Source organism: Microdochium trichocladiopsis, assembly GCF_020744255.1.
Source record: "Microdochium trichocladiopsis strain MPI-CAGE-CH-0230 chromosome Unknown B0I36scaffold_10, whole genome shotgun sequence".
NCBI lineage: Eukaryota > Fungi > Ascomycota > Sordariomycetes > Xylariales > Microdochiaceae > Microdochium > Microdochium trichocladiopsis.
In genome coordinates, this window is record NW_025763553.1 from 1468635 (window position 1) to 1486805 (window position 18171).

General features: G+C 57.8%; 5 protein-coding genes across 5 annotated transcripts; 1 reads left to right on the forward strand and 4 right to left on the reverse strand.

Annotated features, from left to right (window-relative positions):
• Positions 1-625: 625 nt before the first annotated feature.
• Positions 626-2029, reverse strand: B0I36DRAFT_393420 (uncharacterized protein; the record flags this gene model as incomplete). The annotated part of the gene is made up of 1 exon (XM_046161466.1): positions 626-2029. The coding sequence occupies one exon, from the start codon at positions 2027-2029 to the stop codon at positions 959-961; it is 1071 nt and encodes a 356-aa protein (XP_046007372.1). The 3' UTR covers positions 626-958.
• Positions 2030-3572: 1543 nt separating this feature from the next.
• Positions 3573-5306, reverse strand: B0I36DRAFT_251495 (cyclophilin-like domain-containing protein; the record flags this gene model as incomplete). The annotated part of the gene is made up of 1 exon (XM_046150618.1): positions 3573-5306. One exon carries the CDS (start codon positions 5304-5306, stop codon positions 3573-3575), a length of 1734 nt encoding a protein of 577 aa, XP_046007373.1.
• A 420-nt stretch (positions 5307-5726) lies between these two features.
• Positions 5727-7164, reverse strand: B0I36DRAFT_333910 (uncharacterized protein). The gene has a single exon (XM_046155284.1). It carries the CDS (start codon positions 6753-6755, stop codon positions 5997-5999), a length of 759 nt encoding a protein of 252 aa, XP_046007374.1. The 5' UTR covers positions 6756-7164; the 3' UTR covers positions 5727-5996.
• Positions 7165-7825: 661 nt separating this feature from the next.
• Positions 7826-9579, reverse strand: B0I36DRAFT_275658 (Deoxyhypusine synthase). Its single transcript, XM_046151376.1, has 3 exons — positions 9094-9579; positions 8250-9029; positions 7826-8190 (listed from the first exon to the last, which is right to left on the reverse strand). The coding sequence occupies exons 1-3, from the start codon at positions 9316-9318 to the stop codon at positions 8125-8127; spliced, it is 1071 nt and encodes a 356-aa protein (XP_046007375.1). The 5' UTR covers positions 9319-9579; the 3' UTR covers positions 7826-8124.
• A 1808-nt stretch (positions 9580-11387) lies between these two features.
• Positions 11388-17884, forward strand: B0I36DRAFT_29723 (uncharacterized protein). The gene is made up of 3 exons (XM_046151916.1): positions 11388-11512; positions 11609-15587; positions 15646-17884. Coding segments are annotated over exons 1-3 (6120 nt in total). The 5' UTR covers positions 11388-11510; the 3' UTR covers positions 17785-17884.
• Positions 17885-18171: the final 287 nt, after the last annotated feature.

Below are 18171 nucleotides of genomic sequence, written 5' to 3' on the forward strand. Positions count from 1 at the left end.
AAGCGGCGACTGGCACGATGTAGAGTCCAGCAAGATCTCCAGGATTGACCCCGTCGTCTTCGTTGAAATGCCTCCAGTGATCGCCAACACAATGGCACGATCTCTGCATAGGGCCCCAGCCGGATTGCGCCAGCTTGGTTTCCGTCCCCTTCGCTGCGTTTCCATCTAAAGTCCCGCCCCTGACACGACCTGTCCGCTCCAGTCGAGCCCATCTCGATGACAAAGAAACAGACAGCCGGTCAGGTCGTCCTCAAGATGAGCAGGCACAATTCTTCGGATGAGGCCCACTGCAGGGGATGCACTTCACGACTTTGCACAGCGACCCTCGCACCTCAAAGGCTCTAGTTCCTAAGCTCATCGGTTCAAGCCGCTGTCGCCTTCGCCCGAATCAGAGGCGAAGGATCCGGACGAGAGCGCTGACCTTCACTGCGCCTATTTCTGTTGTGGTTGCCAGGACTGAGCTGGTCGAATTTCATCATGTCCACCAAGTGTCTATCAACCACTATGCCACTTCAAAATACCGGATGACGATGGCACACTCTCTTTGAAGAGCTTGGCCGCCTTGCTAGGTGCATAGCCGCTCGGAGGCATCCGCGTGTGGATATAATGCATATCTTTCCTTTCGAGTAGACAGGAAAGAGCGGGTAAATCTAGGCAGGCTAAGGATTTCCGTCATTTATCAAGCTCAAGACTAGAACAAAGCTACGTAAGTAATATAAGGTTGGGGAATACCGGCAGGTATAGCACTACAAGAGACCTTGGCCGTTCCGTTTCGTGGCACACGGCCAAGCTAGTCGCCCAAGGAAGACAAGGAACACCAGATGACGCCTGGCGGCAGATGTCTGATACCATTAATCGTCTCTGAGGGTTGAAAAAAATCATGCCTATACGCCAAAAGGGAAAAGGGTCGTCATACACCGCCGCGGCTCCGGGTGGGCGACCTTCGTGTTGCTCCGCTTCACGTAGCGAGTGCAAACTTGCCGCAGTTGCCATTGCTAAGCGTGTAGACTACGCCAGGCCCTGATCCCCTGTAATATTCAAAGGCCGTCTGGGCCGGGTTGCAGGCAAATGAATTATCTCCTATCAGGATCTCGCACTCTCCAGAGCTCTCGAGGTAGGCGCTGCCAAAGCAGTCCGCTACAGCGGCGCATTTCGCGCAGCAGTCCTCCGCCGAATCCTCAAGGCTATCCTCGGTTGTGTAAGGCTCCAAGTTGACTGGTTGATAGTCAGCGATGCCCCGCCCATTGAACGTCGACCGGAGGTTATCTGGCGCGCACTGCGCGTAGACTGTCGGTGTCGGCGCTTCAGACTGCGCCGTCTCCGTGGCGATGGTCAAGGACGTTGTAGTTGTGGTTATAGTGCTGGTGATGACGCTGCTGGCGGTCTCGGGCTCGGTGCCGGCGGCGCCGGTCGCACTAACGGTGGTGGTCAGGGTGGTGGTGGCGATGGGGGCGTCTGCTTCGACGGTGCTCGTCTCGGTTGCAGTACTGAATATTGTCGTTGTTAGGCTTGTCGTGGATGTACATGCCGGGTCCGCCTTGGTGTCATCGCGAGGCTCGGGCATGCCTCGTCGCCGGCCAACCGGAGGATAGTCGTTAAGGGGTGTAAAGCCGGCCGGAGTAGGTACGGTAATGGTCGGTGGTGTAGTCGTTGCCGTGGTCGTTGACACGGAGCCCGTCGCCTCGGTCAAGGTGTTTGTGACGAAGACAGTCTCGGTAGCAGTAACGACAGGCAAAAGATCGCCGGAAGTCACGGTGACATAAGACGTGACGACGGAGCGGCTCTCTGTAGTAGTAGTAACCACGGTGCTGACCACATACGCCGTGCTCAGGCTTGTGCAGACTGCGCCTGCTTCGGAGCTGCTTGTCACGGACGAGGACGGTGATGGTGCTGGAGGTAGCGGTGCCGGTCCTAACAGGAATGGCGGTATGCCCGGTGCGTTAACTTGTATAAAGAACCGCCGTGGCGGGTTCTGACCAGCCACGAGGGTAGCTATTCCTAGCAGGTAAGAGACCACAGGTAGGAGCATTATGAAAACAATTCAATGCAGGGGATAGGACAAACGACCTCGGCTTATTGGTACGACCGAGTCGCTAATGATTGGGGCGGCGACTGGAAGGCTTTTGTATATATATCTACGAGCCGCCTGGGAAGGAGAGACAAAGCCAAGGGCGAACCTCTAGTAACCACGCATACCTAATCATTTTCAGCCCGCTATCCAAGTATCTTGATCACGGCTGGAACTAACACTGCGTTCACATTCCATATGGTATTACTGACATGCTATGCACCAGCTCGTGTCGACGACCACGATTCCCAAGTTACAGGATGGCGGCGGTGTCGCTGGCTTGGTCGACACTTGCCATATCCGAGGCTTGACGCAGCGGACGCCGGCACAGTCTTCCATGCGTAGCATATATGCCCTGGTAGCCGGTCGTTAGACCGTGGCTCTGTACTCCGGTAAGCTTTAAGCTTATATATTGTCCGGCTGGTGCTTCGTCCTCCCTTTGTTGAGATACAGAGCTAATCTGGGGTCGTACAGTGGAGGTTAGGCTCAAATGAACGCCCTCCAGCTGGCCGTGCCGCAGACGGAATTGGTTACGTAGTCCCTTGGAATGAGACTCGGGAATACGGTCTGTTATGACCCTCCCTTTCCGCGCCGTCTCACGGCGTGCTCTTCGGATTTGTTGTGCATGGGGTATCCTACGGCCTCCACTTCGGAATAATGGGTGAGATATGTCTCAAAAAAGCTTGCGCAAGCCAAACAGGACAATGGAACTTGGCCTTTGACCTGTTTGGCCAGCATATGTGTGTGTCTCAATGGTGGCCTCAACAGCGGTGCAAGTGCGGCTGATGGTGGAGAGACACGAGGGCAGATTCCCGTGTGGTCCAAACAAGGGATCACCGCCTGGCACCACTCGAGCAAGAGTTGCCGGCCAGTGGTGATTTCAAGAGCGTTACCAAGAGGTGTGAATCCAGCACTGCCAGAGAGCTTCGTTCATGGCCTGGTCACGTATTGTCCACCAAAGAGCGATCTCGAGTCCAACAACAAGATCACGGATGGCGTCGAGTCATCCTTGCATCATGGACGGCCCCTCAGGTCCATCGAACGGGGTTTGCCGCCAGCAGGAAATCGTCCCACCGGCACTGGTAGCCTCCGGCTTGACGTGCGGAAAACGTTGCTGGCGTTCTTTCTGATGTGTGGCCAAGGTCTCCAGAAATTAGAGTTTTGTGTTTGACGTAACTGCCCGGCAGGGGTTCCGTCTTCAAACGGGGACCCATTTGCTGCAGCTTTCCAAGGCAATTGTCGAACGATGGACGCATGGCAACTGACTTGACACACTGATAGCCAGTCCCAGTGTGCATGGTGGACCTTTGGAATCATAGTAATCGTCATCAATGTGTGTGCAATTGGGGAAACTGGCGCCTCGAAACGCGTTACACGGCACGGTATGCTGTCATGCTCTGATACATTCGCAATGTCACCATGTCGTGCAGGAGACAAACGGGCTTCCGCCATACACGAGCCAGCAACGACGTCCTGGATAGCGGCCCTGGGTATTCTTGATGGCTTATCTCGCACCTCTACCAGCGAGAGCGCTTTGCCTCGCCAGTTTCGCATTGCGCGCCTGGTCCCACTCGCGGCTAGACTCGCCAGACTGCGCGCTCCTCTTAGCTCTCTTCTCCTCCTTGAGCGTCCGGGCCTTTTCGCGAGGGTCGATCACGACAAGCTCCTCCTCGGCCTTCTTGCGGTACGTCAGGTCCTTACCCAGCTTGTCCGCGGCAAAGGTGAGTCTGTGCGACATCCAGCCTGGATCGTTGTCGTCGTCATCGTCGCTGGCCCCGGCACCTTCCTTGTCCCACGATTTGCAGCTCTGGCAATTCGCGATAAAGTGCAAATCGCAGAGCTCGGCTTCCTCATCGTCGACGCCAGCCCTATCTTTGCCATTCGTGCCATCCTCATTTCGTTCCGAGGTGCCTTCGGTCCCTGGATGTGCTGAGTTTGCCGTGCTTGATCCGCCATCTCCTGCAGAGACATGAGCCTGCCCTAGGCGTGAACGAAATGCCTCAAACATGGCCAGGTCGGCATCTGTCATTGTGCCTTCGCCTCCCCTCCTTCGTTTCCTCCCCCGCGTCGAGGTCTCGGGTATCATTTTTTCCAAGGGTGTCTTCTTTGTCTCCTTGATCGTGTCCGTATGCGTGCCGCGCTTCATCGAGGCCTTGAGCGCTGCAATCTCCTCATTGACCGTGTCCAGAGCGGACTTCTTCTTCTCTTCTGGTTCCGGAGATATTGACTCTTCTTCGTCGTATGTTGGTCTCGACGGCTTTGGTCTTGATTCTGTAGCAGCCCTCTTCACCGTCGTCCTTTGCTCGTCCGCGCCGGCTGACGGCCGCTGGGGTGACCGTGTCCGCTCAAGTTCTTTAGATTCGGCGTCCCTGCTGCTGCTCGTCTGCTTCTTCTTGGGTTTCGACGCGCGTGGCTCACCCTTCTCCTGCTCGTCTGCCGTCGGCGGCGCGACCACTCGTGAATCAAACTTGGTCTTCTTGAACACGGGCATCTCCTCGCCGTCCGCTTCGTCATCGCCAAAGCTCAACAATTTCTTCCCCGCCGCTTTCGCCTTCTTGCCCTTCTTCTGCTGCTGCTGAGCGGGCTGCGTCCTCGTGGTCGTCTCGGCATTCCGCACGGCGCGGTCCGACTGCTTCATGTCCTCGAACGGGTTCACCAGGATCTCCACGCCGGTGATCTTGATCGGGTACAGCGGCCGCTCCGTGCCCTCGGCAACCTCGGCCTCCCCCATCCGGGCGAGGTTGTATATCGTGTCGCCCACGATCCTGCCAAACACGGTGTTGCGGTTGTTCAGCTCCTCGGCCTTCTCCAGCGTGAAGAAGAACTGGCTCCCGTTCGTGTCCGGCTTGCCCTCGTTCGCCATGCCCAGCAGGCCGCGCCGGTTGAACTTGAGTCGCGAGTGGAACTCGTCCCGGAACCCGATCCCCTCCGTGCCCGCGTTCGCGCCGCGGCGCTGGTCCATCGGCCACGGGTCCAGGTCCCCAGAGTATGCGCCGCCATCGTAGATGCACTCGCCGCCGTTCCCCGTGCCCGTCGGGTCGCCGCCCTGGATTATGAAGCCGGGGACCAGGCGGTGGAAGATTGTGTCGTTGTAGTATCCGTCCAGGCAGAGCTGGAGGAAGTTTCTCGACGTGAGGGGCGTCTGCTTCGCGAAGAGCTCGACGGACAAGTCGCCGAGCGTGGTCTTGAGGATCACCGAGGCTGTGGGCTGCGGCTCGAGGTTGTAGATTGACGACATTGTGGCGGCGACCGAGGCAGTCGGGTTCCTGCTGGTCTTAAGTCAAGATGGTTCTCGGCCTGGTCGGTTTATGAGACGAGCATGCGCAAAAGTTCGCTCGAGCTGGGCGAGCTCACGCGCCTGGATCGAGGTCGCGACCTTCGAGTCTCACGGCGTATCGTGCGCGCAAATTCGCTGGTACTACGCCGCTTGTCGTGAATTAGGCCGTAATTATCTGCTTCATGTGGATAGTCGTTGCGATGTTGCGACGTCGCGTTATGAAAGTGGGAATAGAAGGTTGAGATTGGCTTGCGGCTCGATGGAGCTCCGGAGCTACAAGGATGTAAAATGCGACCAGGAAGCTTGCGAGGCTGGCTGTTGCATTAGAGTGGGTTCTGTATTACATAAGCACTCGAGATATTCCAACTACTCAAAGCCAGGCTTCACAGCAGGATCACGCTTCGGCCAGTTGGAAGTGGTTCACGATCTATTGGTGACAAGAATTGGCTTAAACAAGAACTTCAGGTTTCTTATGCGCTAGCAAATGAAGAAAGAAGGAACGGGCACCAACTGATACTTCTCGCAGCGATCTGATATTTGATTACACCGACGCCACCTCCAACAACCTCCACGTAACACACTCAGCGCTGCAACTTATCACTAGCTCTTCGTGGTCGATTGCCGTTAATATCGACGTGGGCGTCCCACTGCTCAAAGTTTCAGTATGTGAGTCACTCCCAAATCGATATTGTTTGGCAGAAGCCGAGCTTGACTTACCGCTGCTCCCAGGTTGGAATTCAGATCCTCCGTAAGTCTCTTCTTCTTCGCAGAGCCTGGTCGGCCTTCCTTATCGGCTGAGTCACGCGCATTCTCGGCCATGGACGGAGTATTGGTGGTCTTGTTGTCAGTCTTTGCCTCTGCAGAATCGCTACCGTTGGGCGCAGGCTGGGGATGGCCATTCTTCTTAGGAGTGTGTTGTCGTGGTCGATCATCCATCACTCTCTTGCGCGAGCTCTCCATTGCCAGTGGCGGCAAAACCGGCGGGACTTTCCGCTGCCGGAGGACTTTGGCACGACCTGGAAATACAAAGTCATCCTCCTCCTCCCCCTCGTCTCCTTCGGGCAGCACAAATCGGAATGGCTCCTGGCGCATCCTGTCTTGCTCAGCCTGGAGCGTTTCGAGCTGCTCCCATCGGTTTCGCTCATGGGATCGTTTCTGCAGGTGAGCCATGGCATTGTTCAGATAGTCGTCCCACACTTGTCTGCTTGCACTGGGTGACGGTGGCCCTTTGCGGCCCAGAGCTGTGTCCATGTCCGCCTCCAGCTTTTTGAAAGCCGCGTTGATGTCTGCTCCATGCTTCGTCTTCGGCTTGGACTTTTCGGTCCCGTTCAGTGGGCGTGGTGTCACATCGAGGTATTCTCGCTGGAGAGGCGGCGAATCGAGCTGCGGGTTCCTCCCGCTATTCGACATCTCGGGGCGTGATGGAGTGTCTGTATGCGGATCGATGTGGTCCTGATGGGGCGCAGGGCTAGACGATGCAGCTTGCGTGTCGTAGCTTGCCGGTACAGTGACATCCCAGTCGACCGTGATCTGCGAGTCGACTGACACTGTTGACCTGCGCCGCCTTTTTGGCCTGTGATGCGCAATGAACGAGTGGCTGAAAGAAGAACGCGGTGATGCTGATGTGGAACCTGCGTAACGAGAGCTTGGCGGTGCGCTCGCGATCTCGTCCAGTCTGTGGAGGTGTACGGTCAGCCTGGAGTGAGCTTGGGATTTGCAATGAGGACAACAACTCACATCAATGGTGGTCGATAAGATGGCCTTGGCCGATATGGCTGGTTGCTGTGGAAATATGATTGTGCCGAATACTGCTCGATGCTACTGGGCTGTCCCTCCTCGGACCCTATCGTGTACTTGAGAGAGAGGACTCCAAAACTGTGCGTGCGAGAGACTATGTTGACCTTGTTGGTTTGCGCCAGGCGCGAAGTGGCAGCGTCTTCGTGCCTAGCCGGCCCTGTTTTGTCGGCCATACCTGCCTGGCGTTGTTTGCGAGCTGAGGAAGGTGCGGACAAAGTGTCTATAGAACCTGATGTGTTTCTCCCCTCCAGCACTGGCGGACTGTGCTTATTATTGGGCGTTGGAGAGCTAGGCGTGGGCATCTTCACCTGGTACTTACGCCGTTCCCGTTCTCCTCCTGTACTCCGCCGCTCCGACCTGCGGAACTTTCCCATTGCCGAAGGAGACAGCATGATGCCTAGATGATGCTTTCGAGGAGTCCACCAAATCGAGTATGGCGCGTTGCAGTGCAAGCCAAATCCCATGTAAAACACAGAGGATGTTGTGAGTTTTGTCCTTGATCGTGTAAGCCAATAACGGAGTAAATAGCTCGAATAGGCACCGGCCTCAGTAAACTACAAGGACTGGATCGCAAGCTGGACCTTTTCTGTTGTTACAAGAAGCAATTGAGAGGACCCAATAGTGGTGGATTCACGTCATTAGTGCTTCACCTCCGACGGTGACGCCCTGCATAGAGGAACCAACAGCTTTCCGATTGAGGAGGATGTTTATAACTTTGGGATTTTTTGGCACTACTTTTCTGACCAAGTCTGAAAGCCCAAGGACTTGTGGGATCGCTTCGTGCGACAACCACGGGTGCCGCAATTCTGGTACGCCAACGGCATTTCCCCCATTTCACGGACCGAGGGATCGACCTCGTCGTTTGTTCGTTTGTGGCATTCCCCAAGGTTGAGATGCAAAACAGCACATTGCGTGTAGTTCCAGACGCGGAGCATCAATACCTGCTGGCCCCCTTGGTCCCCTCTCCTCGACCCTACCACAGTCAATCCTCCTTTGCAAACGTGCTCGCTACTATGAAGGGAAAACAAGCCGATGCCTCAAGATATACCTGCGGTGCACGTTAGTCGAAGTCTTGGGAGGTCGTTTGCAGGTCTTCTGCTCTCTCACCTTGACATGGTCAGCACCAATCTTAATCTTTCCCCACGACACGGCCTCATCCGGCCGCGCACCGGCATCGCTGCCATCAAACTCCTGCGCCGTGTTAATGTACACCGCCGACTCGGCACCATTTCGCATCAAGCAGGCATTCGCGATATGGTGCTTGACGACTCCGCCGCCTAATATAATCATACCGGCCCGCTTTGCTCGGACGGCTATCGTGTTGATACGACGGATATCCTCGACAATGTCCATCTTGAGCTGCTTGGGCGACGCCTTGAATGTATGGAAGTACAACATATCGCCCAGGCTGCCGTCCGTCAGGGCCGGACAAAAGACAGGGATGTTGTTCTTGTACGCCCAGTAGTATACGGATCTCTCGTCGTTGATTTCCTTGCCGAGCCTGTGGATGATTTTCGATGGTGTCCAGTTGACCTCGTCGTCGGTGCCTTTTGACGCCTCTTGCTCCTCTAGCATCTTGTCCAGGATGGGCACCACCCAGTCCTCGAAGGCGCAGTAATTCGCATTCGGCACCATCAGGTTGCCAATGCGGTTCATGCCCTTGGCCCGCAGCTCAGCGCCGACTGCGCTGAAGGACGACATGTAAGTGTCGCCCAGGCACTTAATAAAGTCCTCCTCGATGCCGCCAGCCGTCGTGACTATGGCGGAGACGTGATTGTGCTGCACGAGATAGCGGAAGACGCCCCGAAGACCAGAGCTGATCATATTTGAGGTGTATCCGAGGAAGATGGTGGTCTTGTCTCCGGTTTCAGGGTCCCTCCAGGCTCTCTGCACACCAGGGTGGTTCAGCATAGATTGACAACGCCCATTCTGACAGAGACCAGCCACTCACCATGTCGTTTATAATGCGGACTGCCTCGCCCATGGACGAAGCCTGAAAGCCCATGTGTTTCATACCTGCCATCATGTCCTCGACAGTTATGGGCCGTCCTCTGAAGCTGTTGAAGTCGATCTCTTCGACCTTCTGGGTGCCTGCTGGCACCTCGGCCGACTGGACCAGAACGGCATTGGTGGCAGCAGCAGGGGGCCGGTTTGCGTCGTCGTTTGTCGAAGCCATATCTGAGATCCTGATCTTGCCCCGCGATATAATTTTAAGTGGTTCGTTGATGCTGGGTGAGAATGTCTGTGCTGCCCCGCAACCTCCCAATGGTGCACGTTATGGCTCCTCGGATATGTTGTGTTGTCTTGTTTTGCCTCGCTAGCCAAGCCTACAGAACAGCGATGATCTCCAGGATCTTCTGTCGTCCTGATGCTAATTATGCGTTGTGGAGAGATCTTGGCGGCCCTGCCTGAGCACTTGTTCCACGGTGCAGTCCAGACAGTGCCAATGGCGGCACCTCGTTTTGGGGCCGGCCAATGTGTGATGGCATGTCTTGGCGTCTTAAAAACCTGCACGCCCCGAGCGGCCAATCAGCGTCGCTGGAGCCGCCGTGCCGGGGTTGGCTTTCGAGGCCCCACCTCGAAAAGAGCCAAAACGACTTGGACCCTGGCCTGGTCGGCCGGCAGCTCTAAAGTCTGACGATGAAGGATGGCCGGCTGGCTGGTCAGCCTTAGGCCCGACGCGGCAGGCCCGGCCTGCGTCGAAGGTTCCCTCTCGTTGCAGCCGACCCCACAATGTGGTTCGTTTCATCTGCGGATGAGGTGTCTCTCTGCACATTCGCCCCCCCCGCGCAGTCGGTCCCGTCCCTGCGAGCAGAGAGACCTCTCGCAGCAGCGCAGCCACTGTGCATGGGCATCACGGCATCGTTCGGCCCAAGTCTTTGTGCTGAGCCGTGCGCATGGCAAGGCGGTTACCAGGGCCCAGCGACCCCCCAGGCCAGCCAGGGCATACCTCAATTTCGATGCCCTGACTCGCCTCTGGCCCCTGTTCGACAGCTCAGCCAACACTTGCAGGCCATCCTGGAGCCGCTAGGCACTCAATTCCCAAAACCGATCGTCCACGCTCCAGTTTGCGACGAGTCCATGGCGCCAACCGAGTCGGCCTTGAGCCACCTGGCCTAGCGTGGGTTTGGCGGCACCATGCGTCACGCGTACATGCAATTATTGCAAGGCTACAGTCTGAAATTTCCGTGGGGCTTCTGGCCATGACCAGGCGGCTGGCTCGTTACCCAGCCAGGACAGGAGGAAGCGATCCCACCTAGGTAGTCTGGCTGCCGGGGAGGCCACGGTTGAGATCTGGTCTGTCTGACCAAGCGGGCGTGCAAGACCGGGGTTGGTGCCTGAAAGAAAACCTCCCTTGGCCGCTTTGTGACGGGTCCGTCGACGTGTCTCCTGAGCCACTGAAACTGGGGCCGGCAGCCAAACCCCGAGTTCTCGTCGCCGTGGGGAGCATGCATGGAGAGTCTGCAAACGACAAGCACCTCACGGGCATGCTGATTGTGACGTGAACGCGAGCCGAGCAGGCTGCCTGTGCATTGCGGCGGGCGGGCAGGAACTGGCACTCTCGATCTGGGCGTTGTTGAAAGGGGCCAGCGGCGGCGGCAGCGATCTACCGCGTTTCGGGCTACAGTGGCATTTGGTGGCTCTTGCTTTCTCTGCCAGGCAGGCAGGGGCCCACCGGCAGCGACCCATGCGTCAAGTGCGTGCAAGTGACTTCCCTCGTCGCTCCTCCCGCCCGGGCACCCGCCACGAGCGCCCCCCCTGGCTGCATTGGCGCAACATTCATGATTGAGATGCAGCTCCGGGCCCATCCCCTGTTGGGTCAAGCGCGCAGGCGTCTCTGCCCAGATCTCCAACCCGCTCAATGCCAACCTTGAACCTTCCTCCGCCTGTCACGTCCGTTGCTGTCGCCGCCTCCTGCATATACCGTCCATACAGCCCCGTACAGGCACTACCATCCGCCGCTCCAGACCGGCTCTCGCCATAGATCGGCTCGATCTGTGGTCACCATCACCATCATCATCCTCATCAACTCTGTCAACAGTGACCGACCGCACGCACACCGGCTGCTGCTCAGGCCACCCTGTCGTGGCAGACTAGTTCCCCTGCATCGCCTCGGCTAGGCAGACCACGCCCCGTGATTTGCGACGACGCGCGCAGCTACCGGCACCACAGCCGCCGCCCTCCTCTTCTGAGACGCCGCTGCACTTTGTCTGACTCCGCGCAGAGTCAAGTCCACCAGGATACACCCTACCACGTCGCGATCTCGATACCTGCAACGCGATCCTAGCTCTTGCGTCTTCGTGCTCCCCATGTGGTCTGCTGGAGGCCGTTGATCCATTACCCGGGCCTTGTTCAGCCCTCGCTGCAATGTAAGCGCCCCATTGTCCTGTTGCCTGATCTTCACCGTCATGCACACCAGAGTAGTACCAGCAGCAGTATATTCATATGATGGCGCGTTTGCACAGGGCATCTCGATATCCGCCATCGCGCTACGACAACGACGCGAGACGGTCAAGATCCCGAGATCGCTCGCCAGACAGGCGCTCACTCTATAGCGACGGCGGACCTCGGCGTTCCTCTGCAGAGTCTCGTCAGAATAACGCCGCTTTCCAGTCAAACCGCGATGTCTTCCGTGATCCACTCCCGCGCGACACGCCACGAGGCCCAAAGGCCCTGATCGAGCCTCCCAACGGCCCGCGAGGCGGCGGCTATGCTGGTAGCGACTTCCGCGGTCGGGGTGGCCGTGGCAGAGGCCGAGGTTGGAGGGACGACAGCCGAGATCGTGGGCGTGACAGGGATGCCGACTTCAGAGATCGCAGGGAACCACCCTTCCGGGACGAGCGCAGCCGCGAGCGGGAGCGTCCAGACTGGCGTGATCGCGACAGAGACGGAGGAGGTTTTAGGGGACGGAGACTGTCTCCGCGCGGTAGATCACCAGTAGGGAGAGATTTCCGAGATGTCAGAGATCAGCGCGACGCGCGAGATCCCCCTCCAGGTGTCGATGCTGACAGGGCGCGCCGCGGATCGCGCGACGGTCCGCTCTCCGCTGGCTCATCGTCCTCCGATCCACCTTTTGGACAGCCATATCGTGGTGGTTACGCTGGACGGGGGCGTGGAGGTAGAGGTCGCGGAGATTGGGACCGTGGCCGTGGACGACCATTTTATGATGACCGCGACCGTTTTGGACCAAATGGTAGAACGCGCTCCCAGGAAGGCCGCTTCAGAGATCGGGATGACAGGGATCGGGATAGAGACCGCGATCCACGCTTCTTCGACGTTGACAACCGCCCCCGCGACCCGCGAGATCCCAGGGATGACCGCGACCTCATCCGCGATCGAGAAGCGCGCCCAAAACTCGATCGCACTTCGCATGAGCCGCCCACGGTCACCAAAGATGTATCACCGCCACCTGTGGCCCCTGCTGCTCCTTCGTTCGGCTCTGTGCCTAACAGGACTGCGTCGACCTCCGAGGGCAGTTCGACGGCGGCAAAGGTGCCACCAACTGGGCCTAGGGCCCTGAAAGAGGAACGACCTCCCCCTCAGGGTGGTGCTACGGCAGCCACTGATGCGAGACAGCCGCCAACTGGGCCTGCAAAATCGTCCTATCCAGATGGAAGCCCTACCATCCCTTCTGGGCCGCGAGGACTTCGCACACCAGGGCCCTCTAGCAAGCAGTGGGTCAATCCCACGTTCAAGCCGCGTCCTTCAGACTCACCACAGCAAAGCCGGTCCAACAGCTTTGCCCAACCGCGGCCCAATGGGCCTCATACTGATGCCCTTGGCATTGAGCACCCTGACACGCATCATCGGCCCCAGAGCAGTGATGCCAAAGCTGGCTCACGACCATTCCTTGAAGGCAAGTCTGAAGCTGGCGAGGACCTATTTCCCGCTCGCGGCCGTTCGGTCGAGTCGCCCACAGACCCGGCCTTTTCGTTCCAAGGTCGAAATGGCAAAGCAGAGGACGACGACACGAGAATGGAGGACGCTCCACAACCCAGTATACGCGAGCTATCGCCTGGAGAAATTGACCCCGAAGCCCCCGAAGAGCCAATTGTGCCAGATGCGAAGAACGCACGAAAGCGTCCAACACTCAAAATTAGCCATGTCCACATCTCGATGCCACGCAGCCAAGCAAAGGCCGTTGTTGCAGAGCAATCTGAATCTTCCGACGACGACGACGAGAACTTTGGGGACGAGCTTGACAACGACATGGCAGAGGTTGAGACAAAGCTCAAGAAGCTCGAAGGGCTGGAGGAGACCTTGTCAATACAGCCTGTCGTTCGCCATGCTATTCTGTCCATAGAGGCCATCATCAAGGTGCTAGACGACTCGCATTCTTTGCAGGATGTGGTTGGCCCTGTCCCCGAAGTTTTGGCCAATCCCAAGGAGAAGAGCTTGATCCAGCCTACTGCTGAAAAGAAGGAGACCACGCATCCTGCCGAACAACAAGACAAAGAAATGAAAGATGCGACCGGGGCGGATAAGATTGAGCCTAAAGTTTCCGCACCTGCGAACAATGTCCCTCCGCAGGGTACTGATACAACAGACAAGGCCGAAGTCAAAGGCTTGCCGGCCAAGAATGCGCCAAAAGCGCCCGCGAACGACGAAGACACTGTCATGCAGGACGCGAGCGAAGATGTGCGCCCTGCCAAGCTTGCGACGCCCAACCATGAGCGCGCAAGTTCTCTCCTCCTACCGGAGAAATTGTCAGTGCCCAGCAATGAGCTGGACTCGGTATCGCAAGCGGCAAGCAAACAAGGGTCAAGCATGCACTCTCCTGCGGACGACGACGATGACGACGAAACAGACATTGAAGACATCGATCTGCAAAGCATCCAGATAGTGCGCGAGCACATGGAGACCCCGCCTATCGACAGCCTGCCTACCTTTGATGGGAAACCTTGGTTCGACGATGCAGCCTTCGTAAAGAGCCTCGATGCCACGCACCACAGCCTTGACACGTTTATCCTCAAAGGACTCAAGGAAGAAGCTGCGCGCGTCGCAGCAACCCAGGGCAAACAAAAGGAAGGCTATGCTGCGAACTACGAGCAGTATCTTCGATTCACGCTATCTGACGACCAGGACGCCGTCAAGAGCCGGAGCAAATTCATGTGCGTTGCCGAGGTTCCTGATCCAGCACCAGTCAAACCGCCGACAGCGCCTGAGCCCAAGACCGAGTCCACAAGACGCAGCCGGTACGCATCCGAACGCGACCTCGAGCGAGTCTTGGAGGAGTCGAGGAGAGTCGAAGATGAAAAGCGAGAGCGCCGTTTGCGAGCCGAGAAGGAGAAATACCGGACTGAGAAGGAGGCCGTCATCCCACTTCAGTATCAGACCGAGGAGGAGCGACAGAACGAGTTTTACGTCGACACCAGTGGTTATATTCCGCCGGAGAAGATTGTCACAGCCTGGGATGTTCTGCCGCCCAGTGTCAACTACACGGAAGAGGAGACGCAATTGTTCGAGAAGGCCTATCTTGAGTTCCCTAAGCAGTGGGGTCGCATTTCTGAGAGGATTCCCGAGAGAAACTTCGGCACCAATATCCAATTCTACTACCTCAAGAAAGACGAGCTGAATCTCAAGGACAAGCTGAAGAGACGACCTCGACAGCGCAAGAGGGGTGGTGGCCGAGGAAAGCAAAGGTCCAGCGCACTGGTTTCTGAGCTTGGTAACCGGGAGAACGAGGGCGAAGACAATGCCGAGACTGGCGAGAACGGCGAACGACGCCGCCCACGACGAGCCGCCGCGCCGACATTCAATTCCGAAGCCACACCTGCTACAGACGAAGGCGTCACGCCTGCAGGCACGCCTGGCCGCCGTGGCGGTGGTTCCAGAGCTGAAGGGACTGGCGATAAACCGGAGAGAAAGCCAAGGGGCCGTCGCGCTGCCAAAGACAAAGAGCCAAAGGCGCCGCGTGGCACTCAGACACTCGCAGCAGCACCGCCGTCCACAAAGGGCAACCGGTCAAGATCAAGTTCACGTGTACAGAGCACAGACTGGATGGGACAACAGCCCCAGCCTGATCTCGGCCGCGGGATTGGCACATTTGAGATACCGCAAACCGCCCCCCCTGTTGTGCCAGTGATGGCACAGGCGCCTCCCCAAGTGCGACCGCCGCCCATGAATACCGAGCCCAGCATGCCTCATGTTCCTGGAGTTGTCTTTGATGGTATGGCACCACCATTGCGACCTGAGCCACCTCAGCAGCAGCAGCAGCAACCACCACCACCGCTACAGCAGCAGCAGCAATTGCAGCAGTTGCAGCAGCCGCCGGTTACAACACTCGATTTGGGACAGACAACCTCGGCCGACCGGAAACCAGCAGTTCAGGCATCAAGCTACTGGAGTGTTCCTGAAGCAAACGATTTCCCACACTTGCTCAGGTCTTTTGGCTCGGACTGGGTTGCGATTGCAGGGCACATGAAAACCAAGACAGCTGTGATGGTAAGTATCCGCACTCTAAATTAGGGGGTTGCAATGCAGTCGCTAACACTTGACGCAGGTAAAAAATTACTACGCGCGCCAGAAAGGCAATAACAAGGAGTGGGAGCTGATTGCCCAAGAGGCCGACGCGAAGAAGGCGCGTGGAGAGCCGCGACCGCAGCCTCCAATGCCCAGCACGACTGGACCCAAGAAGCGTACCGAGGGACCTGGGAATCGTCCACTTGCTGCAGCGGATACGGTCATGGAAGATGCGCCTTTGACTAAGGTCGAACACATCCCGACGGCGCAGTCCATGACAGGTCGCTTTAATGTCCCTATTGCCGCGCAGCCGCAACCTCCACAGCCTCCTTTCGTGCCTGTCACCCATGGGCAGCCTGTGGCTAGCGTCCACCCTGGACATTCTGCAGGCTCGCTTGGTCATGGGCAGCCAGTCGCACAAACCATGTCGCCACGCGATAGGCCTCTGCGCCAGCCATACGGATTCGAGAGAGAGCGGGAAGGCGGCCTTGTTCAACCACCGGGACGACGTACCCCTCTCGGCCAGAAGCACTCCCCTCACCACAGCGCCCCGATGCCAGAACCACATTCTAGGCATCCACTGCCGCCCACCATCGATTCCCCAATGGATCGCCAGAGAATGGAGCCAAAGCCTCCCAAGGATTCCGGACGCCAACCACTGCGTGTCAAGCAAGAGCCCGACGTCATGTCACAAGCAGAGGCATTCGTTGGGGCAAACGGGCGCGTGCCACTTACGAGAGCAGAGCCATTTTCTCTTGGACGCCAACCTGAAGGACCTCGGACTGTGGCGCCTGCACCACAAGCTCCCTATGCCGTTCTCCAGCAGCAGCCGAGCCGTGGGCTGTTGGGTGAGAACATGGCTCCTTCTCCACAACCGCCTCGTCCGATGTCCGAGCACTCGCGAGCCATCTCGAGCGCTAGCGCCGGCTCTGATCCATATGGCACTCCTCCAGCAAGGCCGACAGCAACCCCTGCGCCATCACGTGCCCCTGAGCCACGAAAGACTTCGAGCTTGATGGCGCTGCTCAATGATGAACCTCCAGCACCTCCCAAGCGAGTCACCGAAGTGCCCGCAGCTGCGAGACCGTCACCTACGCCTCCACCTCAGTCGAGGCCGCCACCTCCGCCGGCACCGCCTTCGCAGCTCCGCAGAGACGCATCTATGGCTGACTCGCAGGCATATTATGGACGGAACCCGCCGCCGGCGCCCTCTTCGATGCCATCACTGAAGCCGTACACCGCCTCACCTCAGTCACAACCGATTGCTGCGCCAAGACACATGGCGCCTATGGACGCCCAGTCTGAACGCGATTATTACGGCGGGCGACCCAGCCAATATGGCGGAGCAAGTCAACCGCCGCCTGCAGCGTCACCTCCAGCGGCCCATGCATACCAGCCTCCTCCCGGCCAGACGCCCTATGGACAAAGCCCGTATGGCGGTTATGGTGGCGCCGGCCAGCAGCCGCCCGCAGGCTCTCCACCGGGACAATATTCCGGTATTTCGGCTGGTCCTCGTGGGCATGAAGGACCAACTCATTCTCGTGAGCCTTCTTGGGGCGCACCGCACCAATCAGCACACTCGATGCAACAGCAGCAGCAACATCAAGCACAGCAGCAGCATCCAAGCTGGGCACAGCAGCCGCCTAAATCCAGTCAACCACCTCCCGCCCAGTCCGCATGGGCAGCACAACATGCCGCGGCAGCACCCAAGCCCCCGCCACCGAGCAGCTCCGTGCCTCCGCAACCGTCGTGGGCAAACACGCCACCGCCACCTCGTGGACATAACCCTATGGCCTTGCGCGACGTTAGGGATGTCTACACGCCAGGTCGCGGCATGCAGCCACCAAACCAGCCACAATACACTCCGTCGTCGCGGGCTCCGGAGCCTGCCCCGCCGCAGCCTCCGACCGCATATCAGCGGTACTCTAACACTCCCGGACCTGCCAGGGACCCTCGCGATCTGCCCCCGCAGCGGAGCTACACGCCCAATCCTTATGAGAGCAGGGGCTACCCGCCGCCGGGTCAGGACATGCGCGATGCGCAGATCCGCGAGCAACAGGCTCAGCAGCAGCAGCAGCAGCAACAACAACAGCAGCAGCACTCGTCATTGTTGCAGCAACAGCTTCGTCCGCCCCAGGATGGTCGGCATATCTATGAGCGTGACCGTTACGGGCGGTGATGTGGTGGCCACGAGCATGACTTATGAGAGTAGTCTGGAAGCGACATCACGGCTTTAGGAGTTATGTGGGTCTCAAAACCCCGATCGAACAGGGATAAGAAGATCGGCGTGTATTCCCGCTGTGCCAAGTCGCCTGGAGATGTCGGGCTCGTCAAATTAGTTGTTGGGTTTTTGAAGGATGAAAGAGAGAAAGAGGCAAGATGGGGGCGTCATATATCCATTGTCATGAATCTATGTCTGTGAGAGACGAGCAAAAGCACATGGCGCACAGCCTAGGGTTGGATGATGAAGCATTTACCATTTACACAAATACATATATATGCATCTCACACATTGAGCGCAACATACATACCTATCTACCCTCAAATTACTTGCGCGCACTTTCGT